Genomic DNA, 18496 nt, shown 5'->3' on the forward strand with positions numbered 1-18496 from the left:
ACTTGGAAGTGGCATATATCTACTTTAAAATCAGATACTTCTTTGAGAAATAAGAACAGAAAAAGAAACACAAAGCAGAACTTGGACTGGGTTTGATGTATTGCACCAAGGTAAAGGATTGAGGGTGAGGAAGGGGTGTTCTTTCAGATTCTCTGGGGGCTGGGAGTAGTAGGTGTAGGGTATTAGAATGTTTTGCAGAAAACTGAAATTTTACACATGTACCAACTCGGTGCCTGCATTATGAATCTGCTGCTCCTGCAGGACATTTTCTCCATTTTGTTTCCTTTGCTGTTGTTGTTATCGTCATTGCTGTTGTTGGATAGGACAGAGAAAAATCAAGAGAGGAGGGGGAAAAGAGATGGGGAAAGAAAGACACCTGCAGACCTGCTTTACCCTGCAGGTGAGGAAGGGGGTGCTCGAACCTGAATCCTTAAGCTGGTCCTTAGGCTTTGCAACATGTGCACTTAACCTGCTGCTACCCACCCCCCAACAACTCTGTTATTGTTGCCATTAATCCCTCAATAAAATAATTAAAAAAACAGATACTTCTGAAGGAATTTTTTTAATGAAGTAAGAACATACACATAAAGGATCAAGACGTTTGTATTTTGAAGAAATTTGATGTTTGTGATGAAAGGAAATGAACACATTTTATATATTATAAAAATATTTTAAGCACATATTTTTGAAAATACTACTGACTTTTATTTTTGTGCAGTAAAAATAGCTAAGTAAGCAGTTCTTGCATTTGTTGTCAGCCTTCACAACAGAATTTCTGTTGCTTCCTGAAAAGTAAAAGCAATAATATATATTTTAAAGTAGCAGTAGTAACACATCATAAAAATTAAAATTATCTTGATTAATTTAAATTCTTTACTATTTCATGATATGAGTAAGGGGGGAGTAGTATTTCAAAATTCACCAACTTACTCTTATAATAACTAACGTTTGGGGGGGAACTAAGAATAGCAGTGATTATACATTTTATTTTTCATATTCAAGTTTTGCCATTTAAATTCACAATACAGGTTAAATTTAAAGAGCAGCATTATTTTAATGCTTCGAAGTAGAAGACATGCAATAAATTTAAACTACACCTAGCTTATGCTAATTAGATCACATATCTATACAATTTATCAAAAGTTAGTACAAAGCAGACAGTTTTCAGTTTATTTTGAATTCCAGAGGCAAAGAAACTGGCATAAAAATACACTGTCTATGCTTACCCTTCACTGTTTGTTCCTGTGCCCCAGGCCTACTTTCAGTGCTCAGCTGTACAAGACTGGAGCTGGGTCTCTTCACAACATGTCTCTCCCATGGGAGCTGACTCTTAATTAGTCACTGCCATTAGGAAGGAAGAAAGTGTAGTTCCTGCAGCCTCAGCCTCCAGATGTTCCGCTACTCCCAGATCTAGTTTTATTGTGTCCCTTCCTACCGACTTAATTTGAATTTAAAATTGAGTCTTGGGCAAGTGAAATAGATCACTAGGGTAGGGTGTTGTTTTGTCTCATGCGCAACTTGTATTTGAGTCCAGCACCCACCACATCTCAGGAAGTTTTGGTGCTGTTTCCCCGCCACCCTCACTCTGCCTTCACTGTCTCTATCTGAAAAAGACATCCTAGAGCGGTGAAACTCCAAAGTGGACCAAAAAATTATTTTAAAATAATAAAATCAAATCTAGTCTTGGTTTTTACTACTTGAAATACCTGTGTTATTTTAATTCTTATTCCAACTCAGTTTTTTCCTAAATCTTTTCATTTTGAGTTTTAGTCAAGTATCAGAAGTAGATGTCTTACAACCTATAATATTATTTTTTTTTGATATGTAGGTGTTTATATTGCTCTATCTATTGTTAATTACAAAATATTCATAATAAACCTTTTACAATCTTTTTTTAATATTTATTTTATTTATTTATTCCCTTTTGTTGCCCTTGTTGTTTTATTGTTGTAGTTATTATTGTTGTTGTCGTTGTTGGATAGGACAGAGAGAAATGGAGAGAGGACGGGAAGACAGAGAGGAGGAGAGAAAGATAGACACCTGCAGACCTGCTTCACTGCCTGTGAAGTGACTCCCTTGCAGTTGGAGAGCCGGGATTCGAACCGGGATCCTTATGCCGGTCCTTGTGCTTTGCGCCACCTGCGCTTAACCCGCTGCGCTACAGCCCGACTCCCTACCTTTTACAATCTTATGCAGACAGTTCGGTAGTGTCAAATAGGTTCAGTGTTATTGTGTAACTGATAGATATAGCTATTTTCATTTTTCTATCTCTAGTCAGCACTTATGTGATTATTTTTACTAGCCTGCCATAAACTCTCCATTCACACATTAGATTGTTAATATCTGCCAGTCAAAGCTTACTCCTACTCAACATTTTCCCTAAGTGAGAGGCATATCTTTTTTTTTTTTTTTTAATTTAAAATCACACAAACTACATTATGGTACCAATCATATGCAAGGCCTGTATTCTTCTAAATGCTCCTGGTTTAGTGAGAAAGACAGACTTGATTTGTGTATAGTTAACACAGATACAACTATGGAAGCGTCATAATACTAGTACAAACAAAGCACAACTGAACAAAGAAGAGGGTAAAAGGTGGTATGAGTGGGAGGAATGGAGGGACACAGGATGGAGAAATGGATTTTTAAGTAGGATAGAGGTAGACTTGGTGAGTTGTAAACGAAGTTAGTCAAAGAGGGAAGTTCTGTTGCTCTTTTCTTTTATCTTTTAATTGTCTTTATTTATTTATTGGATAGAGACAATCAGAAAGTAAAAGGAAGGGGGAGAGGAGGAGAGAAGGAGAGAAACCGATAGACACCTGCTGTCTTGCTTCACCATTCATGAAGCTTTCCCCCTGCAGGTGAGGACTGGGGGCTTGAACCTGGGTCCTTGTGTACTGTAACATGTGTGCTCAATCAGGTGAGCCACCACCCAGCTCCTAGGAGGGAATTTCTGAAAGGGGACTCTTCTGTAGAAACAGTTTGGTCTCAGGGAGCAATCTTTAAGACAGGCTTTAGGACATTTGATGTTGATAATAACTTGCATACTGTCCTGACGGTATGAATTGTTGAGATAGCCATATCACCGCATAGCCTTGTGCATTAAGAAGAGATACATGACCAATATGGAGGATATGCTTTGAGGAATTTGGAAGCAGAATTTTCTGGAGCCTGTTATAACAGATTAAGTGAGATATAAAAAAAACAACGAAGTAGTGAGACTTTAAAGGAGGTGCAGATATAATGCCTTAAGGTTGGATGTAGGTGTGACAGAGTACTTGAAAGGATGTGGTGTTTGAAGGAAGGGAGAAGTGGAGAAGCCCAGGAAGTGCCTACCCAGAAGACAGGAAATGAAACATTAGCATTAGCATTGTCATTAACTGAAATGGGGTAGCAGGAAGAGAAACATGTTTGGAAGAGGAGGAGGAATTTCTCATCAAATATGTAAAGGTGAAGATGTCTTTTTCACTCTCACTTTTTAATTTGAACCTACCATTGCTGTCCTGGAAGACTTCTTCCTCCATTTCCATATCTTACTAAACTTTCTTTTTTTTTTTTTTTTTTTTTTTAGCTCCATCCACTAAATGCTGCTGATGCAGATATCAGCCATCACCTCTAACTATCCTAGCCCATAGAAACCTATTAATTTCCCTAATAATCACTGTCTCAGTCTACTGCCACTTCTGGTAGCAGCCCTTTAGTTACTTTTTATAAATCTTTTTTTTTTAGTTTTCTTATTATTACTGATAGACACAGAAAGAAATTGAGAGGAAAGGAGGAGGGGAAATAGAGAAGGAGAGAGACTGAGAGACACCTGCAGCCCTGCTTCACCATTTGTGAAACTTAACTCCTGCAGGTGGGAAGAAGGGACTGGAAGCTGAGTCCTTGCATGTGCTAACTTATGCACCACTACCTAGGCCCCCCTTTAATTGTTATTATTCTTATTATTACTAGTTTTGTGTGTGAAGCCATAGTTTCACCATTCTTAGCATCTTACCCCATGTTATCCAGACCAGCTTAATTTGAACTTAGCACCTGTGTCCATAGTGATTAACTGGTGAATGGGATGTGCATGGCCCAAGCCAGATAAGCCACATAGTTCTGGGATTGGGGCTGCAAATGTTGGGAAAGTGGTTTATTTTTCCCACAGTAGCTGCTGGCCTGGTAGGATGTGAACATGAAGATTCTGGCAGTGCCTTTGTCCTAAGAGTTAAGAGTTTACGAGAGGGTGAATCTATCACAGAGGAGAATGAAACCAAGAGATGGAGAGAGAGAATACCTGAATGACCTCATCTGAGGCCATTCTGACTATTTCCAGGACTCGCTCTCCCTCTCTCTCTCCCTCTCCCTCTCCCTCTCCCTCTCCCTCTCCCTCTCCCTCTCCCTCTCCTCCCCCCTCCCTCTCCTCCTCCCCTCTCCCTCCCCCTCCCCCCCTCTCTTCAGGGTTATCGCTGGGGCTCGGTGCCAGCACTACAATTCCACTGCTCCTGGTGGCCATTTCTTCTATTTTATTGGATTGGAGAGAGAGAAGTTGAGAGAAGAGGGGGAGATAGAGAGGGAGAGAGGAAGACAGACATCTGAAAACCCACTTCACTACTTGTGAAGCATCCTTCCTGCAGGTGGGGAGCTGGGGGCTCAAGCCTAAATCCTTTCAAGATTTGTGCTTATTACTATATGCACTTAACCTGGTGTCCCACTGCTCAGCCCCCCTTTTTTTTTCAAATTATCTTTATTTATTTATTGGATAGAAACAGTCAGAAATCAAGAGGGAAGATAGAGAGGAAGAGAGACACTTGCAGCACTTGTTCAGCACTCACAAAGCTTCCCCCCTGCAGGTGGTGACTAGAGGCTTGAGCCAGGTCTTTGTGCACTGTGACATGTGTGTTCACCTAGATGCACCAGACCCTATATTTTCAGCTCACTCAATTAAGAGAGCTCACTTTATTGTCTAAACCAAATTAGAATTGAGATTCTAGCTTTTACAAATAACAAAAGAGTTCTGACATTTCCTGTATCCCCCCACCCCCATCCCACTTCTACCACCCCACCCCCCATTTTTGTATGTGAATACACCATGAAGTTGCCTGGTCTCTGCAGCTGAGGTCATTCTATCCTCAATGGCCAAAGCCAAAAAGTTTTTGTGTTCCCAGTGGTGCCATGCTCATGTACTATGCACTTAGTCTCGATTTACTAAACTTTGACCAAAAACAACACGAGCGATAGGTAGACACTGTATTAAAAAAAAAAAAAAAAACAAGCAATAATAAAAACAGCACTTACCTAAAGTGATGTTCAAAATGGGCAGTACAGCATAAATATTTCCAAGAGCAACACCTTTCCCATCAGACAGCTAATTACGACGGTCATTATTTGAGCCTCTGTGCCCAGAGTTGATGCTTTGCTACTACTGCTGCTGCTGCTGCTACCTCCGCTGCTGCCACCACCAGAGACAGCTTGTGCTGGTAGACTGAAGGGCCTAGATTCTGCCTGAACACCATTTTCCAGTATAAATTCAATCTTAAAGTTTTTTCCTAGGGAAAAGAAAACATCTTAGTAGTGACATCTTTTATTATTGTTTGTTTTCATTCAGGTCCAAGTGGGTATACACTGACTTAAAAAATTGTGCTTCAGGAGTTGGGCAGTAGCGCAGTGGGTTAAGTGCACGTGGCACTAAGCGCAGGGACCGGTATTAAGAATCCAGGTTCGAGCCCCCCCACTCCCCACCTGCAGGGGAGTCGCTTCGCAGGTGGTGAAGCAGGTCTGCAGGTGTGTATCTTTCTCTCCCCATCTCTGTCTTCCCCTCCTCTCTCCATTTCTCTCTTTCCTATCTAACAACGACAACATCAATAACAACTACAATGATAACTACAACAATAAAAAATAAGGGCAACAAAAGGGAAAAATAAATAAATATAAAAAATGAAAAAAAATTGTGCTTCATTCCTTGTGAAACAGTTTTGGTAACAGAGTCAAGTGAATTAATATAAGTATTAGGGAGGGGCAGTGTCACATGTAATAGAATGAATGTGTGACAATGTGCCAGGACCCAGGTTCAAGTCCCCAGTCCCTACCTGTGAGTGGAAAGCTTCATAAGTGTTGGAGCAGTGCCACAGGTGTCTCTCTTTCTCTCTCCCTATTTTCCCTTTCTCTACTGATTTATCGCTGCCTGTCTCTATCCAATAAGTAAAGAAGGAAATAAGATATTTCAAAAATAATTAGTGTGAGTAACAATAAGCATAGAACGTGTCTCAGAGTTGGGAGAGTTCAGTCTGACCATCAACCACTCAGAGGGAACCAGGCTGGATTTTCTTTTAATGACCAGTACTGGCTCTTAGGTATTCTTTTCTGGTGTGCGGGATAGGGATAGACTGAAAACAAGAAGGAAGATAATGGTATTAAACCTCCAGTTGATCCTTATTTACTTGGCTGAGGAGTGGAAAAAAAGTCACAGTTGGAGGTAGGAGGGATGAGTGGATGCTGAACTTTTCATTTTGACAAAAAGTCAAATCTATAGAAGAACTGAATAGTATGACAAACACCCATATGTTGTGCACTGTTTCAGCAGTACTTAATATTCCCATATTATCTTTAAATAGATGCTATTTTTGTACAGCAAGTTTGTGCCCTTTTCTTTCTGCTTACTCCAGGTATTCAAGCTTGAAGAAACACCTGTTAGGTGTGTTTAGAGTGTGAAACATAAAAAAAAATACACATGGGTATTTTAAACCCATGTGGTTAACCTTCCCACATTTGTGAGTATGAGGTAAGCAATACCTTTTCCCTGGGCAAAATTTCCTCTGGGACTTTTGCTATCATTACTAGCAATTACTGCAGACAGCAGTCTGTAATACTTAAATAACTTTTTCAGATTTCACTTACTATTTTTGTACTATATTTTAAATTTTATTTTTATTAGAAGGTTAGTGGTTTACAGTATATTGTTGGCACATGGGTCCCAACAGTTTTTTTTTAAGAGAATAAGACAAAAGCTATACAAGTTTATCTGGAATCAGAAAGCACCTCGGATCACCATAGCAATCTTTAGAAAAAGAGAACAAGATTAGAGATATCATGCTTGCAGATTTCAAAATATATCATAAAGCTGTTGTATGAAAACTGCCTGGTATTGGGCCAGAAATAGACACAGTGACCAGTGGAATAGAATTGAGAGTCCAGAAATAAGCCCCACAACTATGGACATTAATTTTTGACAAGGGGCCCAAAATATTAAATGGAGAATAGAAAGTCCCTGAAACAAATGATGCTGAGAAAATTAGGGTAAAATATGCAGAAGAATGAAACCGAACCACTTCATATCACCACATGCAAACGTATACTCCAAATAGATCAAGGAAACAAAACATACCCATCCAAAGAGATCTGTGTATACCTAGATTCATAGCAGCACAATTTGTAATAGCCCAAACTTGGAAGCAATCCAGATACCCAACCACAGATGAAAGTTGTAGTATATACTACCCCGTTGTTTAAAATGACAATGTCACCTTCTTTGCTGTATTTTGGACAAAAATTGAAGGTTTCATATTGAGTGAAATAAGCCAGAAAGAGAAAGATGAATATAGGCTGATCTCAATCGTGGGAAGAACTTAATAAACAAGACCAGAAAGGGGAAACGCAAAGTAAAACTTGTACTAGTTTGGTATATTGCACTGAGGCAAAGGACTCTGGGGAAGGAGAGCAGGGACGAGGGTGGGGTGGGGGTGGGGGGTGTTTCAGGCCTTCCTGCATGACGCTGGGAAAGGACCCAAGCTAGAGGTGAGAGAGCTTTGCAGATACACACCTATCATGGCAAAATTGGAAATTGTACCATGTGCCAACAACTGTATTATAAACCATTAATCTCCTAATAAAAAATCATTTATTGGGAGTCGGGCGGTAGCGCAGTGGGTTAAGCGCAGGTGGCGCAAAGCGCAAGGACCAGCGTAAGAATCCGGGTTCCAGCCCCCGGCTCCCCACCTTCAGGGGAGTCGCTTCACAGGCGGTGAAGCAGGTCTGCAGGTGTCTATCTTTCTCTCCCCCCTCTGTCTTCCCCTCCTCTCTCCATTTCTCTCTGTCCTATCCAATAACAACCACATCAATAACAACAACAGTAATAACTACAACAACAATAAAAAAAGACAACAAGGGCAACAAAAGGGAAAATAAATAAAATTTAAAAAATCATTTATTTTCATCTTTCTTTTCCTTTTTGAGAGAGGGACCATTATTTTATCTTGAATAGGATTTTCATTAACAATGGCAATGCATTCTATGACTTCCAAGATGGGGGAACATTATTTAGACTATTCCACCATTGTTAAAATTTTTTTCTCCCCCCATTAACATTATTAAAGCATTTTCTTTTATTCATTTTGATAAAACCAAAATATTGATGGCATGTGGATTTTCCACCCCTGAATTACCTGATACATAACTATCTTGTTGTCTGTTTGTTTCCTCAGTCTTGTAAGGAAATGCTTACAAGTTTACAAGCCAGGTGGTGGCACTAGTAAAGTAAAAACAAGTAGTACTAGTTAAGCGCACTAGTACTAAATGCAAGGACCCATGCTAGGATCCAGGTTTGAGGCCCCCCTCCACCCCACCCCGAGCCTGCCCCCTCCTCACCTCAGGGGAGTCGCTTCACAAGTAGTGAAGCAGGTCTATAGGTGTCTCTTTCTCTCTCCCTTTTCTGTCTCTTCCTCCTCTCTCAATTTCTCTCTGTTCTATACAATAAAATGAAAAGAAAAAAAATGGCCGCCAGGAACAGTGTATTCTTAGTGCTGGCACTGAGCCTGAGTACTAACCCTGGAAGCAAAAAAAAAAGCAGCAGCTCACTTGTGCTATATTTGCAAAGAGTCACTCCATGGAAAAGTGATGGACACACAGCCTTTACTGACAGTCCCCAGCTCAAGTCCCAGGCATCCAAGAACAGAGATGACAGGATGTGAGCAAATAAAATGGTGGTTGTTTAGTCATTTGATTTGGGGCGCTTACAACAAATATTAATTATCACATAGGTTGCTGAATGTAATATCCTAAGTATTATCCAATAGTAATTTTATCTTTACCCATGTTGATCAGATTAATTCTCAGCTATTTACTTTCTCTCTCTCTCTCTTTTTTTTTCCCTTTGCCTCCAGTCCCTGTGGTGTTAGCACTATGAATCTACTGCTTCTGGCAGCTTTTTTTTTTTCTTTGCAAGGACAGAGAGAAATTGAGAGGGGAGGGGATAGGGAGAGAAAGACAGACACCCTCAGACCTGCTTCACTACTTGTGAAGCGACCCTCCCTTGCCCCGCAGATGATGTGGGGGCTCGAACCCAGATCCTTGCACTGGTCCTTGAGCTTCATACTATGTACACTATGTGCATCACCACCTGATGACCCCTGCTAGCTATTTATTTTCTTCTTTTTCTCATCTAATTCTCACATCCTCAAAGAAGCCACGCCCCCCTCTCTCCCCTACTGGTGGTGCCTCTGCTTGGCTCTTTATGGAGCTATGCAAGTAGAAAAGGGTGTGGAGGTTATGCATTCATGCTATTCTAACCTGCAAGGGGATTTCCCACTGCTCAGAACAGTGGAAGGTCCCTACTAGACAGAGTTACAAGAAAAATGCTTTGTTAATTTGCTCACATATGCTATGCTGTTACTGCAATTTCAGAATGGTTTATCTAAAAACACTGAAGCGATAGATGGCCCTCCTTACTACTTACTATATATAAGTAGGAAACTGAGATCATATACTTGGGGGAGGGAAACGCAAGGGGGGGGGGCAGAGAATGGCAAATCTGGTTAAGTGCACTCATGGCAGTGCAAAAGGACCCGGATTCAAGCCCCTGGTCTTCATCTGCAGTGGCATAGCTTCATGAGTGGTGAAGCAGGGCTGCAGGTATCTCTCTCCCTCTCTGTCTCCCCCTCCCCTCTCAATTTTTCTCTGTTTCTATCCAATAATAAATAAACTTTTTTTAAAAAAAAATAGCAAGAACACAGAAGAGGTGGAGGATGGATGAAAGGAAGAAAAGAGGAGAAGATAAAGTATAAAGATAATAAAGATAAATAATAAATAATAAAATCCAGGGAAAGAATAGAAGAGAGGAAGTCAAAGAAATTAAGTAAAAGAAGAGAAATGGAGAGGAAAAGCAAAAGCAAAAGAGATGACATAGAAGAATAAGAGAGGGGGTCGGGCGGTGGCGCAGTGGGTTAGGCGCAGTGGGTTAAGCGCACGTGGCGCAAAGTGCAAGGACTGGCATAAGGATCCCGGTTGGAGTCCCCAGCTCCCCACCTGCAGGGGAGTCGCTTCACAGGTGGTGAAGCAGGTCTGCAGGTGTCTATCTTTCTCTCCTCCTCTCTGTCTTCCCCTCCTCTCTCCATTTCTCTCTGTCCTATCCAACCACGAACAACATCAACAATGGTAATAATAATAACCACAAGGAGGCTACAACAACAAGGGCAACAAAAGGGGAAAAAAATGGCTTCCAGGAGCGGTACAGGTACCGAGCCCAGCAATAACCCTGGAGGAAAAAAAAAAAAGAAGAAGAATAAGAGAGAAGGAAAGAGCAGTAGCTTTTTCCACAGTAGGTGAGATAAATACTCCACGTGAAAACAAGCAGTTACAAAGAAAAATCTACTTTGCAAAAGGAGATTGTTGGACCCTGGAGATAGAATAGCTGTTTACACATCAGACTGTGATGCCTGAGACTAGAAGATTCACAGCTTCAATCTCTGGCACCGCCATAAGCCAAAGCTGAGGAATATTCCGATCAAAATAACAAAGATAAAGAAGAGGAGAATATTTTCACTATTATTTCATTATCACCATAACATGCCCAAACTTGTCCTGCTGCTTCCATACTCCAGATTCCTTTGGAACATTCGATGTGGAAGTGATAGTTGAAGTCCCTGGCTTCAATGTTAGGCTTTTACCCTCTTTTATTTACATCAAGTGTAAGGCAAGTAGCTGAGGAAATAGCTCAGCTGGTGTTGAACTTGCAAGTCTGACATCCCCACTTTGATCTCTTGTGCTTCATATTCCAGAGTGGTGTTCTGACTTGCCTCTTTCTCTGTTTCATGTTAAGATCTCTCTCTCTCTCTCTCTTTCTCGTGTGTGTGTGTGTGTGTACATGAGAGAGAAGGGGGAGAGAGAAAGAGCCAGAAAAACAAGAATCAACCCCAGGTGGTGGAGGTAAGGACTGTGAGGATTCAAAATAGTATACTTTTATACTTTACCTGTTTTAAGAAGAGTGAGGTCAGTGTAGTTGGCCCAGCAGCTGCTAAATGGAATGGTTGTATTTCCACCAAGACCACTGATTTGGTTATTACTAGGGTCCTTTAATATGGCTTTCAAAGTCAATGAAGTAACACCAACTGATACACAATTACCCTAAGAAAAAAATACCAGAGAATTATAATTGTCCTGTTTCATGATTAAAAGAAAAAGATATGCAAAACTTTATTTTTGAAATGTTTCAGTAGGGCAAGAGAACTAACTCACCGAGTAGGGCATGTGCCTTGCCATGTGCACAGCTCAGGTCTGAGACCTGGCACTACATGGCAGGTGCAATGGGACTGTATTAAGTGCTGGTCTTATGATATCTCTCCCTCTCTTTCTCTACCGGAATGAATCAAGTACCCTAGGAGAGGTGAAATTATGCTTAACACACACACACACACACACACACACACACACACACGTACACACATTTACTTTACTATAAATTAAAAAAAACTGTTGAGGATCCTTTTTCTACAAAGAGAGTTTACAAATACTTGTCTATTAGAGAAAGCTCACTGAAAAATGAATACTTTTTAAAGATAGTAGACAAAATGAGGGCCCCATGGTGGTACAACCAGTATAACACATATGTTACCATGTGCAAGGACCCACCTCAGTACCCACCTGTATGGGGGGAAGCTTCAGAAGCAGTGGAACAGTTCTGTAGGCATCTCCCTTTTAATCTGTCTCTATCCTACCCCATCTGTCTCTCACTGTCTAACAAGAGTAAAAGAAAAAGGAAGAGGAAACTACTGGAAACAGTGAAGCAAGCCAGTGTGAAGGCACTGAGCCCCAGCAATAAGATTGGTGGCAAAAAATAAAATGAAAGTAAATAGCAGACAAAATAGATACAAGAAAAGTTGATATTCACAGGTGCTAGTCCAACTTCCAAGGACAGTACAGTTCTCCAGTTAGTGGTATACTGATATCCATGAAGTAGGTTCACCTGTCAGCATTCACAGTTTAATTTAACCTTCACTTAAATAAGCTTTGAGTTATAACTTACGTCAGAATCTATTGCCTTTACTGAAGGCTGATGAGAAAATGGCTGTCCTAGCTGTGCTGTTACTGGCTGGGTGATCACAGAGAGCGAGGACACAAGGGCCACGTGATGAACAGGAAATGCAGACCTTTCAACAGGTTGGGAAGTCACCTGTGAATTGTTATGAGCCAGGATGAAGTGATTCTTACATAATAAACAGCATTCAGCAGCAAGATGATCTTAGCCAAGCTAAGTGGGAACACTGTTTATTTTAAAATGCTTTCACTATTGCATACCCATGTTCAATCAATAAAACAAAATAAGATAACTAGTACCCATGAAAAAGGAAACACATTATTAAATTATCACATTATTATTAAGAAAAATACAATAATAATATCACAGACGTTACATATTCTATAAGTTAATATCATTACAATAGTTCCTCTAAGTTGCATTCAGAAAACATTGTTAAAAATATTCAAAGTGAAGCACATTTTTTATGCCTGTAAATACTTGAGAAAAGGTATGCCCCCTTTTCAAATACTTTATCATTTTATTGATACAAAACTTAGTCAACAAAGAATTAGAAAGATAGATCTTCTAAAGTGCTGCCTTGATATGGAGAAAAGAGTTGAAATAAGAGATAAGTAACAACATATTAAGTAGTTTGCATGTTTTTTGTAGTTGCATTTTCTTACCTTAATCCAGCCAGAATCACTTGGGTGGGGGATAGGATTAGTAATAGACATTGAAGAGATATTAAATCCAAAGATACTACTAGATTTTCCTAGAATTACAGCTTGTCCAAGAGAGCCAGCAATTTCTTGGAGTTCAGATATCTTCATCTGACCTACAGGGATAGAGCAGTATGGCATGAGGGTTATAAGAGTGTAAGAAAGATTGTGAGAATTTCTCACTTAAATTTTGCACTGCTCTATCCACATACTAGAATTTGATGGTTTTCTAACATGTGTGTACATGTGCTAAACATGGCAAGGCCATCTTAAGGAGGCTAGGAAAATGATAAACTCACTAGAATGCTTTACAGCTAGACATAAAGAAAAAAGTAGATAAAATTTACACAAGATAAGGCATATTGAAAAATGTATCTTCTGGGAGTTGGGTGGTAGCACAGTGGTTAAGCACAGGTGGTGCAAAACACAAGGATCAGCTTAAGGATCCTGGTTCGATCCCCTGGCTCCCCACCTGCAGGGGAATCGCTTCACAGGTGGTGAAGCATGTCTGCAGGTGTCTATCTTTCTCTCCCCCTCTCTGTCTTCCCCTCCTCTCTCCATTTCTCTCTGTCCTATCCAACAACAATGACATCAGTAACAACAACAATAATAACTACAACAATAAAACAAGGGAAAATGAATAAATAAATATTTAAAAAAAAAAAAAGAAAAATGTATCTTCTGTTAGAAATGGACCTACCCTATGATCCTGTGATTCCTCTCCTGGGGATATATCCTAAGGAACCCAACACAACCATCCAAAAAGATCTCTGTACACATATGTTCTTGGCAGCACAATTTGTAATAGCCAAAACCTGGAAGCAACCCAGGTGTCCAACAACAGATGAGTGGCTGAGCAAGTTGTGGTATACACACACACACACACACACACACACACACACACACACACACACACAATGGAATACTACTCAGCTATAAAAAATGGTGACTTCACTGTTTTTAGCCAATCTTGGATGGACCTTGAAAAATTCATGTTAAGTGAAATAAGTCAGAAACAGAAGGATGAACATGGGATGATCTCACTCTCAGGCAGAAGTTGAAAAAGAAGATCAGAAGAGAAAACACAAGTAGAACCTGAACTGGAACTGGCCTATTACACCAAAGTAAAAGACTCTGGGGTGGGTAGGTGGGGAGAATACAAATCCAAGGAGGATGACAGAGGACCTAGTAGGGGTTGTATTGTTATATGGAAAACTGGGAAATGTTATGCATGTACAAGCTATTCTATTTACTGTCGAGTGTAAAACAGTAATTCCCCAATAAAGAAATTTTAAAAAAAGAAAAATGTATCTTCCATTTTCACACTTTACCTTGTCATTCTTTAGAATTACTTAGAATTAAAAACTATATTTATGTCTGTCATCATATATACTTAAAAAATATATAGTGTGTAGCGTCAGGGAACTTTACATCAGGCTCAACCTAACGCTGTTGACTGGCTACGGAAGAAGGGCAAACGCTAGAAGAAGAAGGGAAATGGCTCAGCTAGTAGAGCTCATGCTTTGGATGTGGAAGGTACCCAGTTTGATACCTGGCACAGTGTATGAAAGAGCATTGCTCTGGTCAGTCTCTATTAAATAAATTAAAATTGAAAACAAAAGTGTGAATTGTGGAGTGGAAGGAAAACTAGCACAGTTAAATTTGAAGTATATATTAATAAGTTGTTGTCATTAAACTACTAGCAAATTGTTACTTGAGCTAGCCATAGACAGTTTGCAAGGTTAATTTGAACACTGCAGTTTTGCTTTCCTTCTCTAGTTTGGCAGGGCCGTTTGATACATCCTGGTCCTGTAATGTCCCTTCCCATATGAAGTTGCATCTCTTGTTCATTATGCTCTTTTTTTTTTTCCCCTTTTGGTCAGAAACCAGCTACATTTCCTTGGGAACTTATTTCTATTTCACCTTTCTCTAATACCATAAATTACCAATTTTTCTGTGCTTACTGTCAAAATTCTAGTCAATCAAGGGATCCACCAAGGGATTCTGGAGCCTTACCTCCACAGAGCCCTACCCCACTAGAGAAAGATAGAAACAGGCAGGGAGTATGGATTGACCTACAACACCTATGTCCATCAGGGAAGCAATTACAGAAGCCAGAACTCCCACCTTCTGCACACCCGAAAGAATTTTGGTCCATAGTTCCAGTGGAGGAGAAATGTTAGGGAAAGATGTCCAGAGGGTTCTGAACTCCAGCTCCATCAGCACCCAGAGAGAAAAGAGGAAAGAAGGACACTTGGATGTAGTAATAGGTATATGTGTGACTTGGAAAGGAAGAGAATATGGGATGATGGGAAAAAATGGGCAAATATATACAGATAATTGTGGAGATAGCTTGTATTTGAAGCCTTAAGAGAACTGCTCTAGCTTACAATGAAGAGAATGGGGATACAGAACTCTGGTGATGAGAACAGTGTGGAGTTGTACCCCTGTTATCCTTTAATTTTGTAAATCAATATTAAATCACTAATGAAATAAAAAAATAATTCTAGTCAATGTCATCATCGATGGTTTACTAAAACAGTTTTCAAATGGTTTTGTTGCTTCCATCCTTTCCTCCTCCCACTCTGTTCTATAAACACTAGAGGGAGTGATATTTTTATAACAGTTCTAGACAGAATAATGTTTTTGCTATACTTTAGATATTGCTAACTCCTTCCTTCCTAAATGCCAGCACTTTCCATACTCAGGGTCATGCTTTGAGGATGCTGATCTGTTAAGGCCAAGTCTTGGAGCTTGGTGTGCTTTGGAAGAAGGAATCCTAGAATGGCCAGTGTCAGATGACACTTGAGACTCAAATTTTTAAGGAATTTCCATTCCCATCAGTTCAAAGAGTCTTGATACACTAGGACTCTGGGATAAATAATCAATTTTTTAAATTTCTTCCTTCTCCTTTCATTTCCTCTACATATTCTTCTTCAAGATGGCTTCCTAGCTGTGAAATTTCATGGAGCCAGTGATCACAGAGGCATCATGTCCATATGCTGCTACTACTACCATTTGTCCTCAACTGTTTTTGTTTGTTTGGTACACAGTGGTAAGCCTGACCTAGTCTCCATGATTAGTGGGATCTCTCTGTCCATTTGACAGATAAAGACATTCATTTCAACTGATTCATCCAGAAACCAAAGCTTTAATTTGAAGGGTTCTTATTCTAGACCTCAGGATACTACTCACCCTGTACCCTCAGTACTTCAGTAAGCCCTTTCTAGGATACTGGGAAACTCCTGGATACCCTATGTGAAGGCTGTTGGGATCCAGGAACATGACTACATGTACCTTTTCTTGCCATTTCACAATATTTTGCTGTATACAATCACTCTGACCTAAGTTGTAGGACTTTCTTTGAGACCTGAAACCCTATGTCAGTTTATATGTGGAAAACTCATCCTTTCCCTCCTTCTAATCCATATCCACATCTCCATGGTTTTAGGTTGTATTACATCTGTTTGGATAACTCAGAATGTGAATATAACAGCAACTTAAAAGGATAGAGAGTTGGGAGAGTTTATGAGGAAATTTAGATAATCTACTATGGAAAAACCAGTTTCTTTTCAAAGAGGTTTTTAAAAAATATTATATATATTTATTTATTATTGAATACACAAAGAAATTGAGGGGAGAGAGAGAGAGAGAGAGAGAGAGAGAGAGAGAGAGAGCGCCTAGCAAAGGAAGGTAGATGGGGCAGTTGAGTTTCTTTTTTGAATAGTACCTAGAAAATTAGAAGTGGAGAATGAGGGACAAAGAAAGCCATGATGACTGGTGAGGCTGACTAGATCAGAAGGATTAATGACAGAACATAATCTGGGATTTAGTCTTGAGAAAATCAATCTGTGACTTTGCTGTATAAATCCAAACCACTAGTTCACTGCTCAGACATTCCAAGGGTCTACTCTTTTCCCTAGGAAAGCATCCATAGTTCTTTTGATTTACAAAAAGGAACACTGCTTTTGCTTTTCCACAATCTCTCCTTTTCCTATCTCTCAACCTCATCTTCAGTGGCTTGCCCTACTGGCTGCCCCACTGAAGACCTATCAGATTATTTTTAGCTATTCAGAGGTACCAACTCTTACAAATGGTTTCATAGTCTTGAACATTCTTTTTTTTTTACTTCCTTTTTGTTGCCCTCATTGTTTTTATTGTTGTAGTTATTATTGTTGTTGTTGAAGTTGTTGTTGGATAGGACAGAGAGAAATGGAGAGAGGAGGGGAAGACAGAGAGGGGGAGAGAAAGAGAGACACCTGCAGACCTGCTTTACCGCCTGTGAAGCGACTCCCCTGCAGGTAGGGAGCCGGGGGGCCTGAAATGGGATCCTTACCCCAGTCCTTGTGCTTCGCGCCACGTGAGCTTAACCTGCTGCGCTACCGCCTGACTCCCTGTCTTGAACATTCTTATCCATCCCTATTACTATTGAATTCATTTTTTCTTTCTTTTTACTCTTTCAGCTATCTGGTCACCATTTTCTAGAGTTAAATCTCAAATCTTTTATATTAGGTAAAATTATTTTGTTCAAGTTACTGATTTCTACAACAGTGAAAGAGAGCTTAAAGTTCCTTCATAATTACAAAATAGTTTTGTACTGTATGAGGTCCTTAAGTGTTCGGTATGTGGGATTGGTGGAACTTCCCATGACCTACCTAGGTTCTGTAGGGTTATTTGTTGATGTGAATTTGACCATTTCATTCCTTTATCTCAAATGCTCATAATTCGTACCTGCAGTGTCATTGCTTCGGAACTGAGGCGGAGGGTCACCGATCTCCAGTTCAACCAGGAGTCCCAGGGATCTCTTCCTCTGCAGATTTTTCCTCTGCATTATTTTGCTGATGCGGATTTTGTCACTGGGTATATTTAAGAACAAAGCAAGATTTCGAACCAGAGTATGAGAACTATAAAAATCATCCTCTGTTATAGCAGGTAAATGGAAAGAAAGAAATATGACTGCAGTGGTATGGATTTCAACAGGCGCAGTTCCTTGAACCAAAAGGTAAAGCATCTGGTAGGTTCTGTCAAAGTAGTTTTCACCAGGGACAGTGGAATTAAGGTTGAGCAAAAATTGTTCTGTGAAGGAAAGAAGAGCACACAGAACATATTTATAGTATCACAATTACTATGGAGTCTTTAATATTTGTTTAAATTCAGGAAATTCTGAAAAAGTTCAACACATATTCCTTTGTGATAGCATCCATTTTATATAGAAAAAATTATTTATGGAACTGATGTGCAAAACTAAAGTCAATCCTCTACATGATTCCTCTAATAATAAGTCTACATTATAATAGCATTCAAAATTTAGAAATATAGGTGAGAAATAAAATCTAATTATGATCCAGAAGCCTATATTTAGCACATTTACATATGCAGAATTTGTCTGAACCAATGGAAAACAATATATATCAGGTTTATGCAGTTATATACTACCTTTTATTTATTTGAATTTTGTGCTTCAATCTTTTGCTTCAATCTTTAGCATGGACAGAGATGTAGATAA

The 18496-nt window shown here is 39.7% G+C and overlaps 1 protein-coding gene across 1 annotated transcript in view; it reads right to left on the minus strand.

Moving 5' to 3' along the window:
• Positions 1 to 546: 546 nt before the first annotated feature.
• PKHD1L1 (PKHD1 like 1) overlaps positions 547 to 18496 on the minus strand; it is a 214825-nt gene continuing 196875 nt past the window's right edge. The window contains exons 72-77 of the mRNA XM_060202102.1: positions 17722 to 18066; positions 12955 to 13106; positions 12278 to 12424; positions 11226 to 11379; positions 5281 to 5531; positions 547 to 785 (exon numbers count right to left, since the gene is read on the minus strand). Of these exons, the coding sequence (XP_060058085.1) occupies positions 5293 to 5531; positions 11226 to 11379; positions 12278 to 12424; positions 12955 to 13106; positions 17722 to 18066 (1037 nt within the window). The 3' untranslated portion in view covers positions 547 to 785; positions 5281 to 5292. The remainder of the gene's footprint in view (positions 786 to 5280; positions 5532 to 11225; positions 11380 to 12277; positions 12425 to 12954; positions 13107 to 17721; positions 18067 to 18496) is intronic.

This window comes from Erinaceus europaeus, chromosome 1 (assembly GCF_950295315.1).
Source record: "Erinaceus europaeus chromosome 1, mEriEur2.1, whole genome shotgun sequence".
NCBI lineage: Eukaryota > Metazoa > Chordata > Mammalia > Eulipotyphla > Erinaceidae > Erinaceus > Erinaceus europaeus.